Source organism: Anguilla rostrata, chromosome 16, assembly GCF_018555375.3.
Source record: "Anguilla rostrata isolate EN2019 chromosome 16, ASM1855537v3, whole genome shotgun sequence".
Taxonomy (NCBI): Eukaryota; Metazoa; Chordata; class Actinopteri; order Anguilliformes; family Anguillidae; genus Anguilla; species Anguilla rostrata.
In genome coordinates, this window is record NC_057948.1 from 11,632,721 (window position 1) to 11,648,365 (window position 15,645).

A 15,645-nucleotide genomic window follows, 5' to 3' on the forward strand; every position below is an offset into this window, starting at 1 on the left:
AGTCCAAATAAGACATCTTCCAAGGAATATGGACAGTGCCCAAAAATCAATCTGAACTAGCATGAAAGATACTATTTTTGCTGAATGGGGAATGGCCTTAAAATGGGGAATGTTCTTTGAATAAAAATATGTTGAATACATTTTGTGGTCTGGTTTTTAATGAATGAATTACATACACATGAAAAACTATACCGTTATAAAAAGGAATTACCTATATATTTATGTTAGTACTACCTTTATTTAGTACTACTTTTACTTAGTTAAATGAGAGTGCCCAAGTAAAACTTTAACACCAAAGAAATGAACAGATGAATTCCAGCAGTGGAATTTATCTAATTCAATTAGACCTTCCGCTGCAGTAAATTCCTCCACTGAATGGGGTCACATGGAGCAAACTTCATCCTGTACCCACAGAGTACTTATTTCCCTTAGTCATACATAAAACATTGTATGAATTATTGGCAAAGAAAAATAATACCATGCAACAATTAATAAATGGCTCAGTTCATTAAATGCCAAATGTTCCTTTTTTGAAAGATAAATTATCACTTTTTTATCCCTTTTAGCTCAAAACAAATTATACATTTAATTAGTTAAACTGGCTGCAAGTTCTTGACATTTCAAAATGACAACTATTACCTGTGCAAAATATGTATGGTTGAAACTATTTTTTTACATTAATTTTTGATGGGATATAGGCTGTTTCTTGATCTTCTGATGTGTTTCGACATGTAGTCTATTTTTGGGTTCATGGAAGTGACATGAATCTTGGACAAACTGTGGTTTAAATTGGGCTATGTGATGGAAAAGTCCAACCCTTAACCCTGGTGCGACAGTGATAACACATTTCTTTCAGGGTGTGTCAATCTATAGTCCTGCTTTCTGCAAAGCACACCTGGCTACTTCAGCTCAGTGTGGGCTAACGTTCATGCTGGACAGCTGGAGAAGCTAACAACTAACTGATTGTTGGCATGCCCATTTTCTTGAGACCAGGTGCGGCTACGGTCCGAAGCTGACCTTTGTGTGTTCACTCATGTTACTGGACAGGTTAAAAAATGAGGTACTTTTTGTTTCACGTGCTACCATAACACACCTGGAAAACAATAAGCAACTGTATAATAACTGCAACATATAACTCACATTAGTGGATGTGGAAAATGCTTATGTCATGTATGGCCGGAGCATAATATTTTAACTCAATAAAAAATGTTTTAGAGAATGTGCCACACCTTTCCTGGAGTTCAATCATCAATCTTCATTAGCTAGAACGGTCCTCCATGCTGGCAATGCTGGAGTTTGTTGTGTATACACATACACACACACACACACACACACACATAAATATATAACTAGTGGTTTGCATCTTGCAATGTAGCCTCTGTAGTTCTGTTCATAAGGTTCATCTGCAAACAACAGTCACCGAAACATCCACGTCTGCATCCTGAAGAATGTTTCTGGCCTGTCGGACAGGTGTTTGGGGGTATTTTTTCCATATGGTGAAAACTATTTGGTCATTCAACTGTAGAGATCTTCCTTAGCCTACCAGGCCCTTCGTGATTACTGAGCTCACCAGTGCTCTTTCTGCTCTCTATTTTCCTCGGTTTCATAACAGCTTCCTTGACTTTCATTGGTACAACTCTGGTCCTCATGTTTACAAATGCCTCCAAAGACAGTCAAAAGTCAAGAATCAAGACTAGATTCTGCACTTATACCTGTCTTATACCTGCACTCAGGAAGCATCTGAACACTTCCAACCAATCAGAAACACCTTTGAAGTCATTTGTCCCAATCATGTTGCCCTGAAATGAGGGAGCTATAAGCATAAAAAGTTCTATGTCTACATGGTATATATATATATATCACCAATCTTTAATTGACTCATAAATATGTACCTCAGTTTAAAAAAATCAGAATAAAAAACTGAAGAATGTTTGGATGTTTCTTACAGTACTAAGGTGATTTAACTTGCCTCTGGGCATTTTAATTATGGTTAAGGACGAGCAGGGCTGCAAAGTCAAAGATCTGGAATGAGGAATCTAGGTGGTGCTTTGTGCACAGTTCTTTATGAATCCAGATTGTTTTGCTTTTGCAACCTCCCTAATACATTTCCTAATGCGTAATTTCCACACACACACACGCACACACAATGTGATTTTACATCTTCAAGCTAGTATGTTACGTTTACAAGTTATAAAAGAAAGACTGCATTTTATTGGTTTATATTTTGTTTTTCCAAGAAAACACAGAAAATCTGTTTAGGCAAATATATGCTATTTATGGATAACCAGTGCTTTTACAGTCAGGGAACTTATGGAATTCTAACAAGTACTTTAAAGTTGCCTAAAAAAGCATGGCATAATAACCTAAATGAATAACAGCTTGTGACATTCAATCTATTTGCCTATTATTGACAGAAATGTTGGCCTGTTAATAATGTTAATTAATAGCCTATTTCATTGGTAGCCTTGAATCAGCACATTCAAATAAGGTAGCCTGTCCTTTGCATTTAAAAAAAGGTTTGTAGCCTATCCATGTTTAGTTATGCATTTTGGATAACGCCTTCACATCAGGAAATCAATATTTTACCATCATACGGTCATGAAATGTAGGCATACTGCAAAATATTGTTCATGTGCTTACATTTTAGAGAATATACTGAGACATAGCCTTTCCCAGGAATACGCCTACCTATGTAGCCTCAATGTTGGTATGTTTGCCTGTAGGCTATATTGTGAACGCTTGCAGCATTCTTTTTAATCTTGATATTTTGTTTGAGTAGGCTACATCGCAGTATATTTTATTTCTATGAGGTTAATACTGGGTGACATGTATAGGCCAGAACAGGAAAGCCACTTCTTGGTACAACCTTGACTTGACCGTCTTTGACCATACAGAAAAGTAATATATGGCGAGAAATTCAATATTTGTTTAAATATATTGTGTAATAAATGTATGAAATGCATAAATTAACATGTATTTAAATATATTTAAAAATATATGTATAAAATGCACATGCCACACAACGTTACATATAAATATATGTAAAGGCATCCCATAAAGCGGCCAATTTTGAATATTTAAATATATTTTCACAATATAGAATTGTAAGTAAATGATGTAATAATATGTGTAATATATATATTGAAAACATAAGTACATGTATTAAAATACATGTAGTGCCCATGTGTTTCCATAGGCCTACATCATTTTCCGTATGTGTTTACAGCTCATCTGGTGAATTCCTCTCGGAACTCTAACACCAATGAATTAAGTTGCAGGTAACACGTTGGTGATAAAAGCTCACCTATGATAAGAAATAGCGGGTTTCTATTTTTTATTTTACAACTTCACGAACATTTATTTTGTAGTTAAGTGCAAAGTAGAATAAATTATCTTTGTAAAATGAGTGGTCCCGATGTGTCACACTAAAACTGGGAAGTGGCGAGAGCTGTGCGTGCCGGAATCCACTCCAGTTTTTCGTACATGCTTTGGATAGCGTATGTGTGTCTGTGAGAGGAGCCGAGTGTTGTTTACAGCGTTGATTCCACGGAGGAGAGAGCGACAGCATTGAAGGCTGGATTGTAGTGTGGCCACGGAGTAACGCTTCGGAGACCGAAAAAGGCAAAAACAGATCTGTATTCACCTTGCTGGCTTTAACGAATGTGTTTGATGTTCGTGTAAAATCCATCGGATATCTGTAAGCTCAAAATCGTCATTCCTGCGTGGCAAAACGGACACCGTTTTCAACTGCAACGCAGACCGACTGTGAGCGAGAGAGAAGACAGACAGAGAGAGGGAGGGAGAGGGAAAACAGGGGGTGCAGCTGGTGAAACCATTTTTGTCCCGGCGGATATTTTGGATCGAGGACCGTTGAAGAGGTTCATTGGACGAAGAAGTAGCATTTTCATTCATTTATTAAAACCAGCCTTACTATAGAAACCCCGGACCTGGCTTCTAATTGTCTTCCACGTCCAAAAAATCAAAACTGGTTTTAAGGAAAATTGCGGATGCATGCATTTGGGTCTGTTTTTCGGTCTGCTGCTGAAGAACGGTGGCTAGTTCGCTAGCTATCAAGCTAGCTGAGTGTGCTTCTTCTCTGGTTTCTTAAGAAATGGAGGCTGAAGATGCGGATTGCTATCAGCCGAGTGAAATCTGTGACTCGTGTGTTTTGATAGCCACCCAAACATCATTTTATCGCTGGCAAAAATAACAAAACGTTTTAAAGTTTTTATTTTTTAAAACATACTCAGATTTTCCTCCTCAAAGAGGGGAAAACATACTGGGCAGAGCTCACCCAGTGCTCAAGGCTAAACGCAAGTCCGCATTACAGAAAATTTGGCTAGCAGGCACATCTTGACCAGTCGAAGGAGTCGCCAGCTAGCTGTCCGGCTATAGTAGCTAGCTAGCAGTCTATCCAGCTAGCTAACGTTAGCCATTTAGGTATTTATGCATTTTTGGGTTTGTTAAATCCACAGGGAAGTTTTTTTCCCCTGTTTAATACGTTACGGCTTCATTTTGGGGAGAAGACTACTGCATTTATTTGGAGAGGGAATTCATTTAACAGGAATGAGGTCTGGAGGAGCAAAGGATAATTTGACCTTGTTTTGGGGTCTGCTGCTGTCAGTCTGTACGATCTACTTGTGGCCCGCTAATGGAGAAAGTAAGTGTAACATTATCTTGAAACTATTCATCTTAATTTCCATATGATATGTGAACTGTTCTCCCCCATTTATTCTGATTGCTGGTTCCCCTCCTCCCAAAAATGTTCCCCCTATTTAACGTTAGGAGTAATTTTGCTCTCCATATTGACCAGTCTCCATCTCCCTATCATGTGTGATTTGTTTTAATATCACGATGAATTGACATGTCTCCGGCGTTCTGGCTACGTGTGATGAATGTCTTGTTTTCATTCATATGGTCACTGTAGCTGGCTGGCTAATGTAATGTTACTAGGGCAACTAAATTGGTAACATTAGTCATATATTGCCCACGAGGCGAGACGAGACAGAATAAATGTTGGATGTTCGGGTGACTGGCTGGGTAGAAAACTAGCAATGTAGCTAGCAAGTTTAAGCACGTGTTTATGATTCATACATAAAGATAATGCCGACCAGGTGCGCACATCATAATTTCGTGGGACATGTTTTGAGACTTTGCATTGACATTGTAGAAGAACGCGGACTTCGCCAGTATGAAAATATTTTCACCAAAGCAATAATGGCTTATTGGCAAATTACTTAAGTTCACGAATTTAGGCAAACATAAACGTTAACTTATAAAAGGCCGATACGTTTTCTATGGGCATTACGTTAGCTAAGTATACCTAACTTCATTTCTAAGGTACCTTAATTTTCAGAGTTAGGCTGCTTGCCTAGCTTTTAAAATAGATTTAACGTGAGCGTAAGCCATGGAAGAAAGCAGTTGGACCAGAACAGGTTGCCCACTTGCCAGATGAATTTGTTTATTTATTTATTTCAAGAGTTTAACAAATTTCCCACCCTGGACACTTATCCTCTTGCCACATCCATTGTGCGCATACTATCAATTGCAGCACAAATGGGTTAATTGCCAAACTTAATTACATTTTAGCTGACCAACAATTTTACGGTCAGTGTTTTAATATACATTGTTGTGTACAGAAGCGCACATACTGTAGCCTACGTAATGGCTGTATTCTCGATTTGAACGTGTAGCCTAGCGTTTTGTTGTGAGACGTTCACTCGGTAATTACACGAAACGTGTAATTGCAGTATAGTAGCGATAGCTTTCTTGGTTTTTCGTCGTTTTATGCAACGCTACACACGTGCACTTGAAATAGCCACTTTTTAAATGTGCGAGTATTTACTAAGGTCGTTAAGTACATTAAAAGCAGAGAGAGGCGCGCGCTCGAAACATCGTATGTTGCGGGCAGCCTGCACAGCGCAGCGCGAGCCGACTTCTGAGCCTGTATCCGCGTGTGGCGCAAAAACGGGATTAATCTGACCATGTGGCCATTTTGCATTTCGTAGTGGCGGTGACGCGTTCCGGTTAACCGGCGAGACGTTAGTGACATCTCTACCTTTATAGTGCTCGGAAACGCGGGTGTTATGCATGTCTCAGTGTCGCCATCGCGGCCGTGTCCTTGGCTGCAGCACCTCAGTAGTAGCGTTTTCGCAGTAATGCACTTGCACCTTGGTTCCATATGGGCTTTTAATAACGACAGGCCACAATGCCAACGAGCTAACCATCTACCGTGCTGAGAGGCTCCCTTTGAAAACAAACGAGATCACCAGTTTGTTCTTATGGTGAATCAGGCGAAAAGCCATTTGAATCGAAAAGGCTAACAACTCGATTTAAATCTCGACGTGGTCGAAGCCTCCTGTCTTTGAAGCATCGCATTCAATATCGTTGTGCCGAGCCGTCTGGAGCTCAAAAGAGTGGGGAACATACAATTCCTCGTTGGCTTGATTTGCAAGGTGCAAGCTCTTGTTTTTGTCCGAACCCGTATCCCTGTTAGCCAGTGAAAGGGTACGGTCTGCGGTCAAAGGTTTGGCTGCAGGGAATGAAAGGTCTGTTTTAATGTGACAAAGACGATAAAGCCATTGTTTGCATTTTTTTAGTTGTGATCAAACACTTGTATTTAAATTCTGTCCTTATTTTGGAACAAGTGTTATAAAAATTTGACTTTTTGCCACTGACATCTAAAACAAGTCTTTCACAGTCCCTCTCTTGGTCTTTTAAATAGCAGAACAGCATACTTGTTATAAAAAGGTATTTACAAGCCGTTCTGAGAAATGCAACATGTGTTTTAAGGGGCTGTTCCCCAGAACGCATTATAAAAGTCTGGGATAAATTTCCACGAGATTGAACTTGGCTGAATGGGAAGACTCTTAAAGCTGGCTTCTTGGCTGCCCAGTTTAGGAAGTTTCTGCTTTGGGTTTCAGTGCACCGTAACCCACATTATAGGGTCCTAAACAAGACTGTTACCCATTTGTCAGAGGGGCAGTGAAAAAGATTTTAAGGGAAAAAAGCATAAACGTGTCAAGTATAATTGGGTTTGCTTATGTAATACTAGGTACAATTACACACCTTTTTGTATTCTTTAAGTTTTGACCAATTTTTTTTATGCTAGAAAAAATAAATGTTGTGTTCAGGGTGGTCATTTTAGTAAATGGCATTCGTTTTTATTGTTTTGTCTGAACTAACTTTTAGGCTTTTTTGAAGACTGGAAGTGGGAAAAGGTAGCATAACTGATAACTAGTGGAGTGCAAAATGGCTGCATTCTTCCGTTAGCTGTCAACAAGTAAACAGCTTTGCAAAAAAAGGTGATCGTCCATGTAGGACAGTGATAAGTTGTACAGTCCTGAGCCAAGTACCACAGCAGTGTTCAGTTCTACCTGAAATTGTACCTACCCCAATTAGACACTTCATTGTTCCCAATCTTGTAATTCTTTAAGGCCTGTCCTAAATTAAAGGCACCAAGTGTTTCAATTGGCACTATTGTAGCTTCACCTGTTGGATCCAAGGGGGAATTTGCGATCGATGCTTCACGAATTGTAGTTTATCCTCTGTAAAACAGGGCCTCTCAGACTTTGAGTTCAGGAGCCGCTGTGTGTCATTGCATTTTTTTTTGTTGGTCACCAACTCCACGTGAAATTGTAGCTGAAGATAATGGCATATACTGAGGAAAGAAATAAATTGAATGGGTCTGTATGTCGGTGTGCTCTTGCATATAGCAGTAAGTTTTATGTTTGATCGGAGTAAATGTCTGTGGAATGGGTAAGAGTGCATATTTCTTTCACACGTGTTGGGACCCCCCCTTAATCACTTCCTTAGAATGTGTTGCGGTTTCGAGGTGGGTCTGGGGCCTGGCTGTCCGGGCCGGATAAAAGGCTTCACTGTGGCCAGAGGGGCTTTGCTGTAGACTGCAGACCCTCCCTGGCTCTCACCCTGCCAAGCTTGGGAAATGCTCGGGTCGACAAAAGGTGGCAGTGTGGTTTCGATGGGGACCTGCTGGTGTGAGTGACTGTGTATGTGCGTGTGTGTCTGTGTGTGTGTTTGTGTTTGTGTGTGTGTGTGTGTGTGTGTCTGTGTGTGTGTTCCCCCTTCCCCCCCCCTTCACTGTTTGTCTCCCTTGCTTTTATGTAGAGGGGTTTATTGAGGAAACTGTAAAAGCGCTTTCCATGTGCTAAATTCAACTCATGTCCAACTGCATTCTGTTGCCTTCTCGTACACAAACTGGCTTTTTGTGCCAAAGTCAACTGGTTAACGGTGAACGTTACGTTCCTTCAGAATATAATTCAGACATTTTAGTCCTCGTTGATTGAATGTGAAGGGACTGTCCTCCCCCTTTTTTGTAAAGCCAGTAGTCAGCTGGAAACTGATCGAGTTTGCCCTGAAAATCTTTTCACTTGTGCTTTCAGTTGTAGTCTTTAGCCTGATCACAAAGCCTGATGAACTCCTGTATCAGTTACATCTGTTACTGGTCATGTTATGATGGTATCCACCCCGTATTCACTCATTCACCCATAACCCCCCCCATACACTGCCCACATGCGGCCCAGTTGTTCTCTTGCTCAAGGGCTTATTCACTGACTCACTCAATTGCCCGCCTACTCACTCACTCACTCATTCACTGATTCATTTGTACCAGTCACAGGATTACTCATGCGCTCACTCGGCCGCTCGGCCTTTCGCCTGCCCACTCTCGCAAACCCGCTAAAACATGCTGTTGCTCACTGACTTATTCTCTCACTTGTTTACTCGCCTTCTCACGCACTCAATGAAGAGCTCCCCGAAGGTAATGACAATATCTTCCTGGTGCCACTAGGTGGCTAACTTGCGCAAATGAACGGATGCACCGAACTAGTTTCAGTCCCACGACAATACCTCTTCAGTTTCTGTAATCTGTGGGTTCAAACCTTTTCAATTTCTGTCATCTGTAAATTCGAACCTTTTCAGTTTCTGTAAGCTGTGAGTTCAAACCTTTAGTTTCTGTAATCTGTGAGTTCAGAGCTTTTCAGCTTTTGTCATCTGTGAGTTCAGACACCGCTGCCTGAGATTTCGGTGCACGGCGCATCATGCTAAAGCTATCTCGCTTATTCAGTAGCCAGAAATATCACTTTGCTAATGGAAGTGCTTTGGATCTAAAGCTTGCTTCTGGGAGTGGCTTAGCTCTTAAAATAATAAGGTCGATTTGAAATGTATAGACCTTAAAAACGCATTTGGGTTTGGCCTGCGAGCGTTCTGGCACCGATGGACCTCGCTCAAAGTATTAAATCTTCACAGCATTTTAAAGTTTATTGCAGTCGGTCAGGCCCGCTGCGTCGGTTTAAAAAAAAAAAAAAAAAGAATTTTTCAGAAGCTGTCTTTGGACTCGGTCAGGGGAGCGGAGGTTCTGCTCGGACCGGCAGGGTTTTCGGCCGCCTGCGCCCGAAGGTTCGGCTGCCCTCACTCCGCCTCGCAGTTTTGCGAGACGTTATCTTTTTTCTATAAAAAAAAAATAAATAAAAGAAAGAAAGAATCAGCCCGTAGCCCCAGTGTAGGTTTTCTCCTCCGTTGCGGAGCAGGCGATTGTGTCTGCAGGTCCGTGTCGTTACCGTGACGCTTCCCCGTGGTCTTGGGAGGACGCGGGCGAGTGCCGCCGCCGCCAGTCGGCTGAGCTGCGCAGTCTCCGCGCCGGACGCTTCGCGCGCAGCTGCAGCAGTCGCGCTGCCGGGGGTCGGAGGGAGCCGCCGTTCGCGTGACGAGACGAGGACCCACCCCCCGACAGGGTCTCTCCCGCCCCGGGGCGACGCTGCGGCCAATCGCGTGCCACGCCGTCGGTCTGCCGGCCGGTCGGCACCGGCACCGCACGTTCGCCGTCGTCGTCTCGGCGGGAGGCGGCTCGGACTTTCCGCCTTATCGCAGCTCGTCGACGCTGTCTTTAGCGACGCCTCACTAGCGGGGAAGAGATGCGATTGGCCCCTCTGGGAATGAGTGACAAGCCCGCTGCTGCTTCACCAGAGTGGCAGGGGCAGGCACACGGACGCGGCCCCCCGTGGATGTTAAACCCTCTTTATTTTACGCGTTCAGTCAGGCTCTCCAGTGACGTGGTCACTGGCTCAGTGAGCTGCTATCGGATCCCGTAAAAAAGACATAACGAGGCGGATCCATTCGTCAGACCGAATTTGACAGATTCAGACCTCTGCCTCTGAATCGGGTGATTTTCTTGACGCGGTCGCAAGCCGATTTGTCCTCGCGCTTACCGTAGTTCTCTTTTTGTACGTTTTTTTTTGTGTCGAAAGCCAATTTTACAGCCGCAGATCTGCTTAAAGGCATCGCAGAGCATTTTCTCTGGCACAAGCTAGCCTGTGTGACAGTGGCTTTAGATGAGATAAATTCTTGTTTTGAACCGTTAGCGTTCACAGTTAGCCTTTCTACCTCCCTGTGTCAGATCGCGGACCTGGGGGGGGGGGGGGGGGTCGGTTATATGAGTGATTGTGGACCTGGGGGGGGGGGGTAAACACCACACACAGTCTATACACTCCTTAACCTTTTGCTATGGCAGTTCTTTTTTTGAAGCAGATAAAGCAGATTTCTTTTTACATTTTTTTATTTATCGAGTGAACAGTCCCGCCCCTAATTTGGTTTGAGTCCTTCACGCCGGAGAGGGGATGGCGTATTAACCGTGGATGTGAAGCTGGCGTTTCGGTGCCGATAATGCCGCTGTTGTTATTATTCCTGCAGCTCCGCGGAGGTCTTGTGCGAACTTGTCCTCGCCCGTCTGGGGAAGGGCGTGCGCGCTTTAATGAGAAGGATATTAGGGTGGAGGAAGGGGCCCTCGATCGAGCGGCATCACGCAGCGCGCGGACGGGGAACCTCGGTGGGGGGGAGGCGAGGGGGTGGGTGGGGGGGTGGACTGCCGCTGATCCCTCTCAGAATGGGTATTGCCGGTCCCGCTCTCGCGTTTCGTTTCCAGGAAGCGGGAGACGCTCGGAACGGACGCGTGTCGCCGTTTTCCCCTCGGAAAAAAAACAGTCCTGTTCCTGAGAGAGCCGTCCTTCATTAGAGGTGCGTCTGTCACAGAATGCTGAGCCCTGGGTCCACGTGGAAGCTCATGCCACTGACGATACCGTAGGTTCAGATGAGATCTAGATCCCGTGACTGTACCCTAGGGCCGCGTGACGCCCTGTCTTCCCAGACTACGCACTGTTGTTTAGTGTATTGCGTGTACCGCAGCGCGTTAACAGGCGGGACGAGCGGCGCGGGTGCGAGCGCCGCGTGTTTCTGAGGCTCGAGGCCGAGAAACCTTCGCGCGCTTATTTCTTCGCCGGGGCAGAGACATCGTCGTTCGCCGTCCGGGGGCCTCCGACTCCCGAGCGCCCAGAACCCTCTGCCGATTGTTGTTCCCTTTTTTATTTTTTGAGCCGCTCGACCGCACCGGCGTAGCCCTAATGGGTTTTGAATAAAGTTTTATCCGTCAAAAGATACTCCGCTTCACGCTTGCGAGGGGCCAAAAGGAAATCTTGTCGGGATCTGTAAACAGCGACCAGAAAGGCGAGTGCAGCTGCAGGAAGTGCACTCTCGGCTGAGGAAACGGACGGGCGCGCTGTGGCAGGCTCCCCCCTCCGGCCTTGTATACGTTGTGTGCTGTTAATTTTAATAACTTGGTCAGGCTTATAAAATGTAATTAAGCTCCCTTTCAAGTCCTCCCCACAGTGAAATTTCCAGTGTTCGGCTTCCAAGGGACACATGCAAACAAGAATCCCTGATTATACAGAGAGAGAGAGAGAGAGAGATACGAGGAGAGAGGAAAGAGGGAGAGATACTGAGGGAGAGAGAGAGAGAGAGAGAGAGAGAGAGAGACGGGCTGCGTAAAAATAGAGCTGTGTGTAAAAATACCCTCGCAAACAGACCCGGGCCTGTTGATCGGAAGAGTGAGGAGTTTGTGAACTGCGTGTTATTGGGTTTAGCCGTGCCGGCCAGTGGTCGCCGTGCCGACCGGCAGCCCAGAGATTCCTCCCATCCAGCTTCCCCCCCCTTCCCCCCACCCTCCCCATGTATTTGGCTGCCCATCTGACATGCGGTGCTACAAACGTTCTCCATACGGGCCGGTATTAGTCATACTCTCAGCTGGCCGAGTCTCGGGTGCAAGCTGAGCAGGAGGTGGGAGTTGTAGTTCAGGTACAGAGGTTTTCTTCTGTTGAGCAGGAGGTGGGAGTTGTAGTTCAGGTACAGAGGTTTTCTTCTGTTGAGCAGGAGGTGGGAGTTATAGTTCAGGTACAGAGGGTTTCTTCTGTTGGCCGTGCAGCTCTTCTCACCTGCCATGCCAGACACAATCCATCTTAACGAGTCTGTCCTCCCTCCAGACCTCTCTGCTATGTCGCTTTTGATGCAGCTTTCATATTGGGGTAAAATGAACCTTTCAGCCGGGGGGTGGGGCTGGGGGGGAGGGGGGTTGGTTGTATATTTTCTCCCTCTGGAAGTTGGGTTGAGGAACGCCCTTCTGGCGTTAAACGCAGAGCAGCAAAGCGTAAAAGTCCTGTAGAAAAACGTGATTGGTGATCTGGAAATGTTTACATTGTAATCGGTCTAGCCGTACTTTCTGGAGGGGGGGGGCAGCATTAGCCCAAGTGGAGCTGCAGCAGGTCCTCCCTTTACTTCCACCCCACCTCCGTCACAGAATGATGGATCAACGGCATCCTCTGCCGTCGCCGTGACGAGGAACGTCCAGAAAAGATTAAAGCGTCCCCTCCGAAGGAAGGGAAACAAATGTCCTCTCGCTGAATGGAAAAAAAAAAAGAATGAAAAAAAACGACAGGATCAACAGGCTGAAAGCTGAGACCGGGCTGGCGGCAGCTGCGCCGCACTTGAGATGGCGGAAGGCGGCCTCCTTTCCGAGAACGCCGCGCGGCCGCTTCGCGCCCCGCCGTTTCCAATAAGCTGCGATAAGCCATTGTGTTCCGCTCACGGACGCTAATCCAAACACCGAGGCTAGCGTTCTGTAAACTGTTTTGGTTTCCCTTGACAAGTTGGGCCTCGCGCGACCTGGTCAGCCTCAGTTTACGGCGGTGTTTGTGTGTTTTTGGGGGAAGGGAACTGGATCGGTTCCCTGGATCCATTCGAGCGCGCGTGCGCACGTACACCCCGCGCGAACGTAGGCTTTGCGTGCTTGTGTACACGCGTGTGCGTTGCGTGTGTGTGTGTGTGTTTGCGTATGCGCAGGTCTGTGCGCGCTGGGGCTGGACCTCGCGGCAGCTGTTTCTGTAGGGTCCCGCGGCCTGCCCTCGGACCTGGTCCTTTGTGTTCTGGAACGCGGTGTTTTTTTGGAGAGGTGGGGTGGGGGCGGGGGGGGGTGGTGATGGATGGAGGGCCTCTGGCTGCATGCGAAGTGGAGTTTTCCGGTTGGGGCGCTGACTGCGGTAGGCCGGGGGCAGGGAGAGGTTATGGACCGCAGGACTCGGTGGGGGTGGGGGGTGGGGGGCTTTCGGTCCTGCTGCGGGTGGGGTGGGGTGGGTGGCCGGGTGCGGGTGCGGGGGGTTGTGTACGGGCTGAGAGCGAGCGAGGGGGGGCCGGTTCCCCGCTCTCTCGCCTGCTCCAGCCGTCACGGGGTGTCTGGGCTCAGGTCCAATCGCTGCCTCTGCCATTTCTCGTGTGTGTATTTCCCTTTTTCTCTTTGTGTACAAGACCTCAGAGTCCTGTCGGTTTTCAGTTTTATTACGCTTTCCATCCAGTCTTAACCTTGGTCAGTCTCCCCCCCCCCCCCCCCCCGATTTTCGCACTTTCGCGCTGAAATGCCCCGTTGTGCTCACAGGCTCCTGCCTGCCCCCCCCCCACCCATCGATTCGGGAGGGCGAGGGCGCGGCCTTAGCTCTGCAGACGCTGCATCCAAGACTGCGCAGGCAGACAGTCGCTACCCCTTTGACCTGAGCGGACGCCACTGCACAGGTAGACGGGGGCCGGGGGCAGTGCCGCCGGCCGTAAGCCTCCCTCCATGAGTAACACCTCTTTTCCTCTTTAAGTGATATGATTTATACTTTTTAAATGGTAAAGCTTTCAAAAATACCCCCCAACTTAACATTAGTGGACAGCTCAGCTTACAGCTGAATACCGGTTAGGGCAGTTGAATAAACAAGTGTCCTTTACCATGGTAACTGCTTGGGGCAGCATCTTAGGTTGAGCGCAGTGCCAGTGAAGAGAAATTCATTTTCGGACTTGCAAGATTGATTAATGTAAGAACGAAGTTACTAGGCATTAATGTCATAACCGTAGCCAATATACTTTGGTATCTTGCTATGTTATTTAGCCAACATAACCAGAATAACATTATAACATTACCAGTATAACATTAGCTAACCAGACTACAATAGCTAGATGACCAACTAGCTAGTTTGCTACCATAACGGCTAAGGAGATGGGCCTTTCTACCCAGATGCAATGTGATCAACTCCTTACCCTGCTTTTACACTTCAAGCTGGATACCTAATCCCAACTGGCTCCTTAAATGTCTAGCTGTATAAATGGACAGCATTTCATATCTGACCTGAACTTTCAGTAACACGGACACGCGTTTTTAATCTTTATGTGACGTGGGTGGGTTCCCTGACCAACCCGGTCAGCCGATTTATTAACGAGATGCAGAATGTTTTTGTCCGCTAAGGAAATGATTGGAATTCCCGGTGCTTAATCTGGCCAATCGGAATCACCGGGGGAGCGACAAGTGTTCTGATCTTTGTCAGAGGACATTGCGATCACGGTAGAGATTAGTTCCACCCTCAAGTACACAAAGTCAAGCTGGGGCCCTGGTCATTTTATTTATTTTTTAAACCCTGTCTGAATCGCCAGAATCTGTCGGTTTTACAAGAGATCCCGTGGACTCAGCTTGACGTTGTAAAATCCGCGAACGTACCCTCGTTCAATTTTCAGTTGCAAAGGTGAACAGTCGTTGAGGTCTGTCGATTAGAATGGGTACCCGTGCTTGGTAACGGTTGAGGCCGTAGAGGAGAAGAGAGCGGGTTTAGGGGCTCTACGGGGGCGGAGATGAGCCCGTGTGTTTTGGGGACGGCTGGAGCGGATTAGCGGTTTTTTTCGGCAGGGGAATTCGTGAAGGTGAGGCCGACGAGGAAGGAAGGGCAGCCGAAGCACTTCCTGTATCGCTGGAGGCTGTGTGACTCTGCACAGTCTGCTGAATTTGAATGCGCAGGCTACGGCTGAGCGCAAACACGAGCGAACGCTCCCGGCCGCCGGCGTTCGAGCGGCAGGTGAGGATCTTAAGTGCGGTCGTAACGTTTGGTATTTTGGCATTCCGTGTTGCGTTTTGTGGTCCCAGAAGAACCTGTGAGTTCGTCTGGGTCGTGGTTTCTGATAGTTGGGCATGGTCCTGCAGAGTCCAGTCAGATTTTTTTTTTCCTTTTTTTGAGTGCCTTGAATCAAGTGGCTATTAAAAAATTAAGTGCTTATGGCAACAGTCGTCTACTTAATTTGGAGGAAGAAAAAGATCTGTCTGGCAAAAAAAAAAAAAAAAGTGCCTTTATTTTAATTAAAAAAATATTGCCTTTGTGATAAGGTCCCCTTTGTGCATGTGCTCAGCGCTGTAACTTGCGCGTTGGGCAGCTTGTTTGCACAGGGTCTGGTGCTGGGTCTGCTAGAACGGCCCCTTGGTTGGGGGGGTGTCTCCTCTGTTTG

The 15,645-nt window shown here is 46.1% G+C and overlaps 1 protein-coding gene across 3 annotated transcripts in view; it reads left to right on the plus strand.

Moving 5' to 3' along the window:
* Positions 1-3,497: 3,497 nt before the first annotated feature.
* The window catches only part of igf1ra (insulin-like growth factor 1a receptor), a 100,340-nt gene continuing 88,192 nt past the window's right edge, over positions 3,498-15,645 (plus strand). For all 3 annotated transcript variants that reach the window (XM_064312622.1, XM_064312623.1, XM_064312624.1), the window contains exon 1: positions 3,498-4,660. In XM_064312622.1, the coding sequence (XP_064168692.1) occupies positions 4,567-4,660 (94 nt within the window). In that variant the 5' untranslated portion in view covers positions 3,498-4,566. The remainder of the gene's footprint in view (positions 4,661-15,645) is intronic.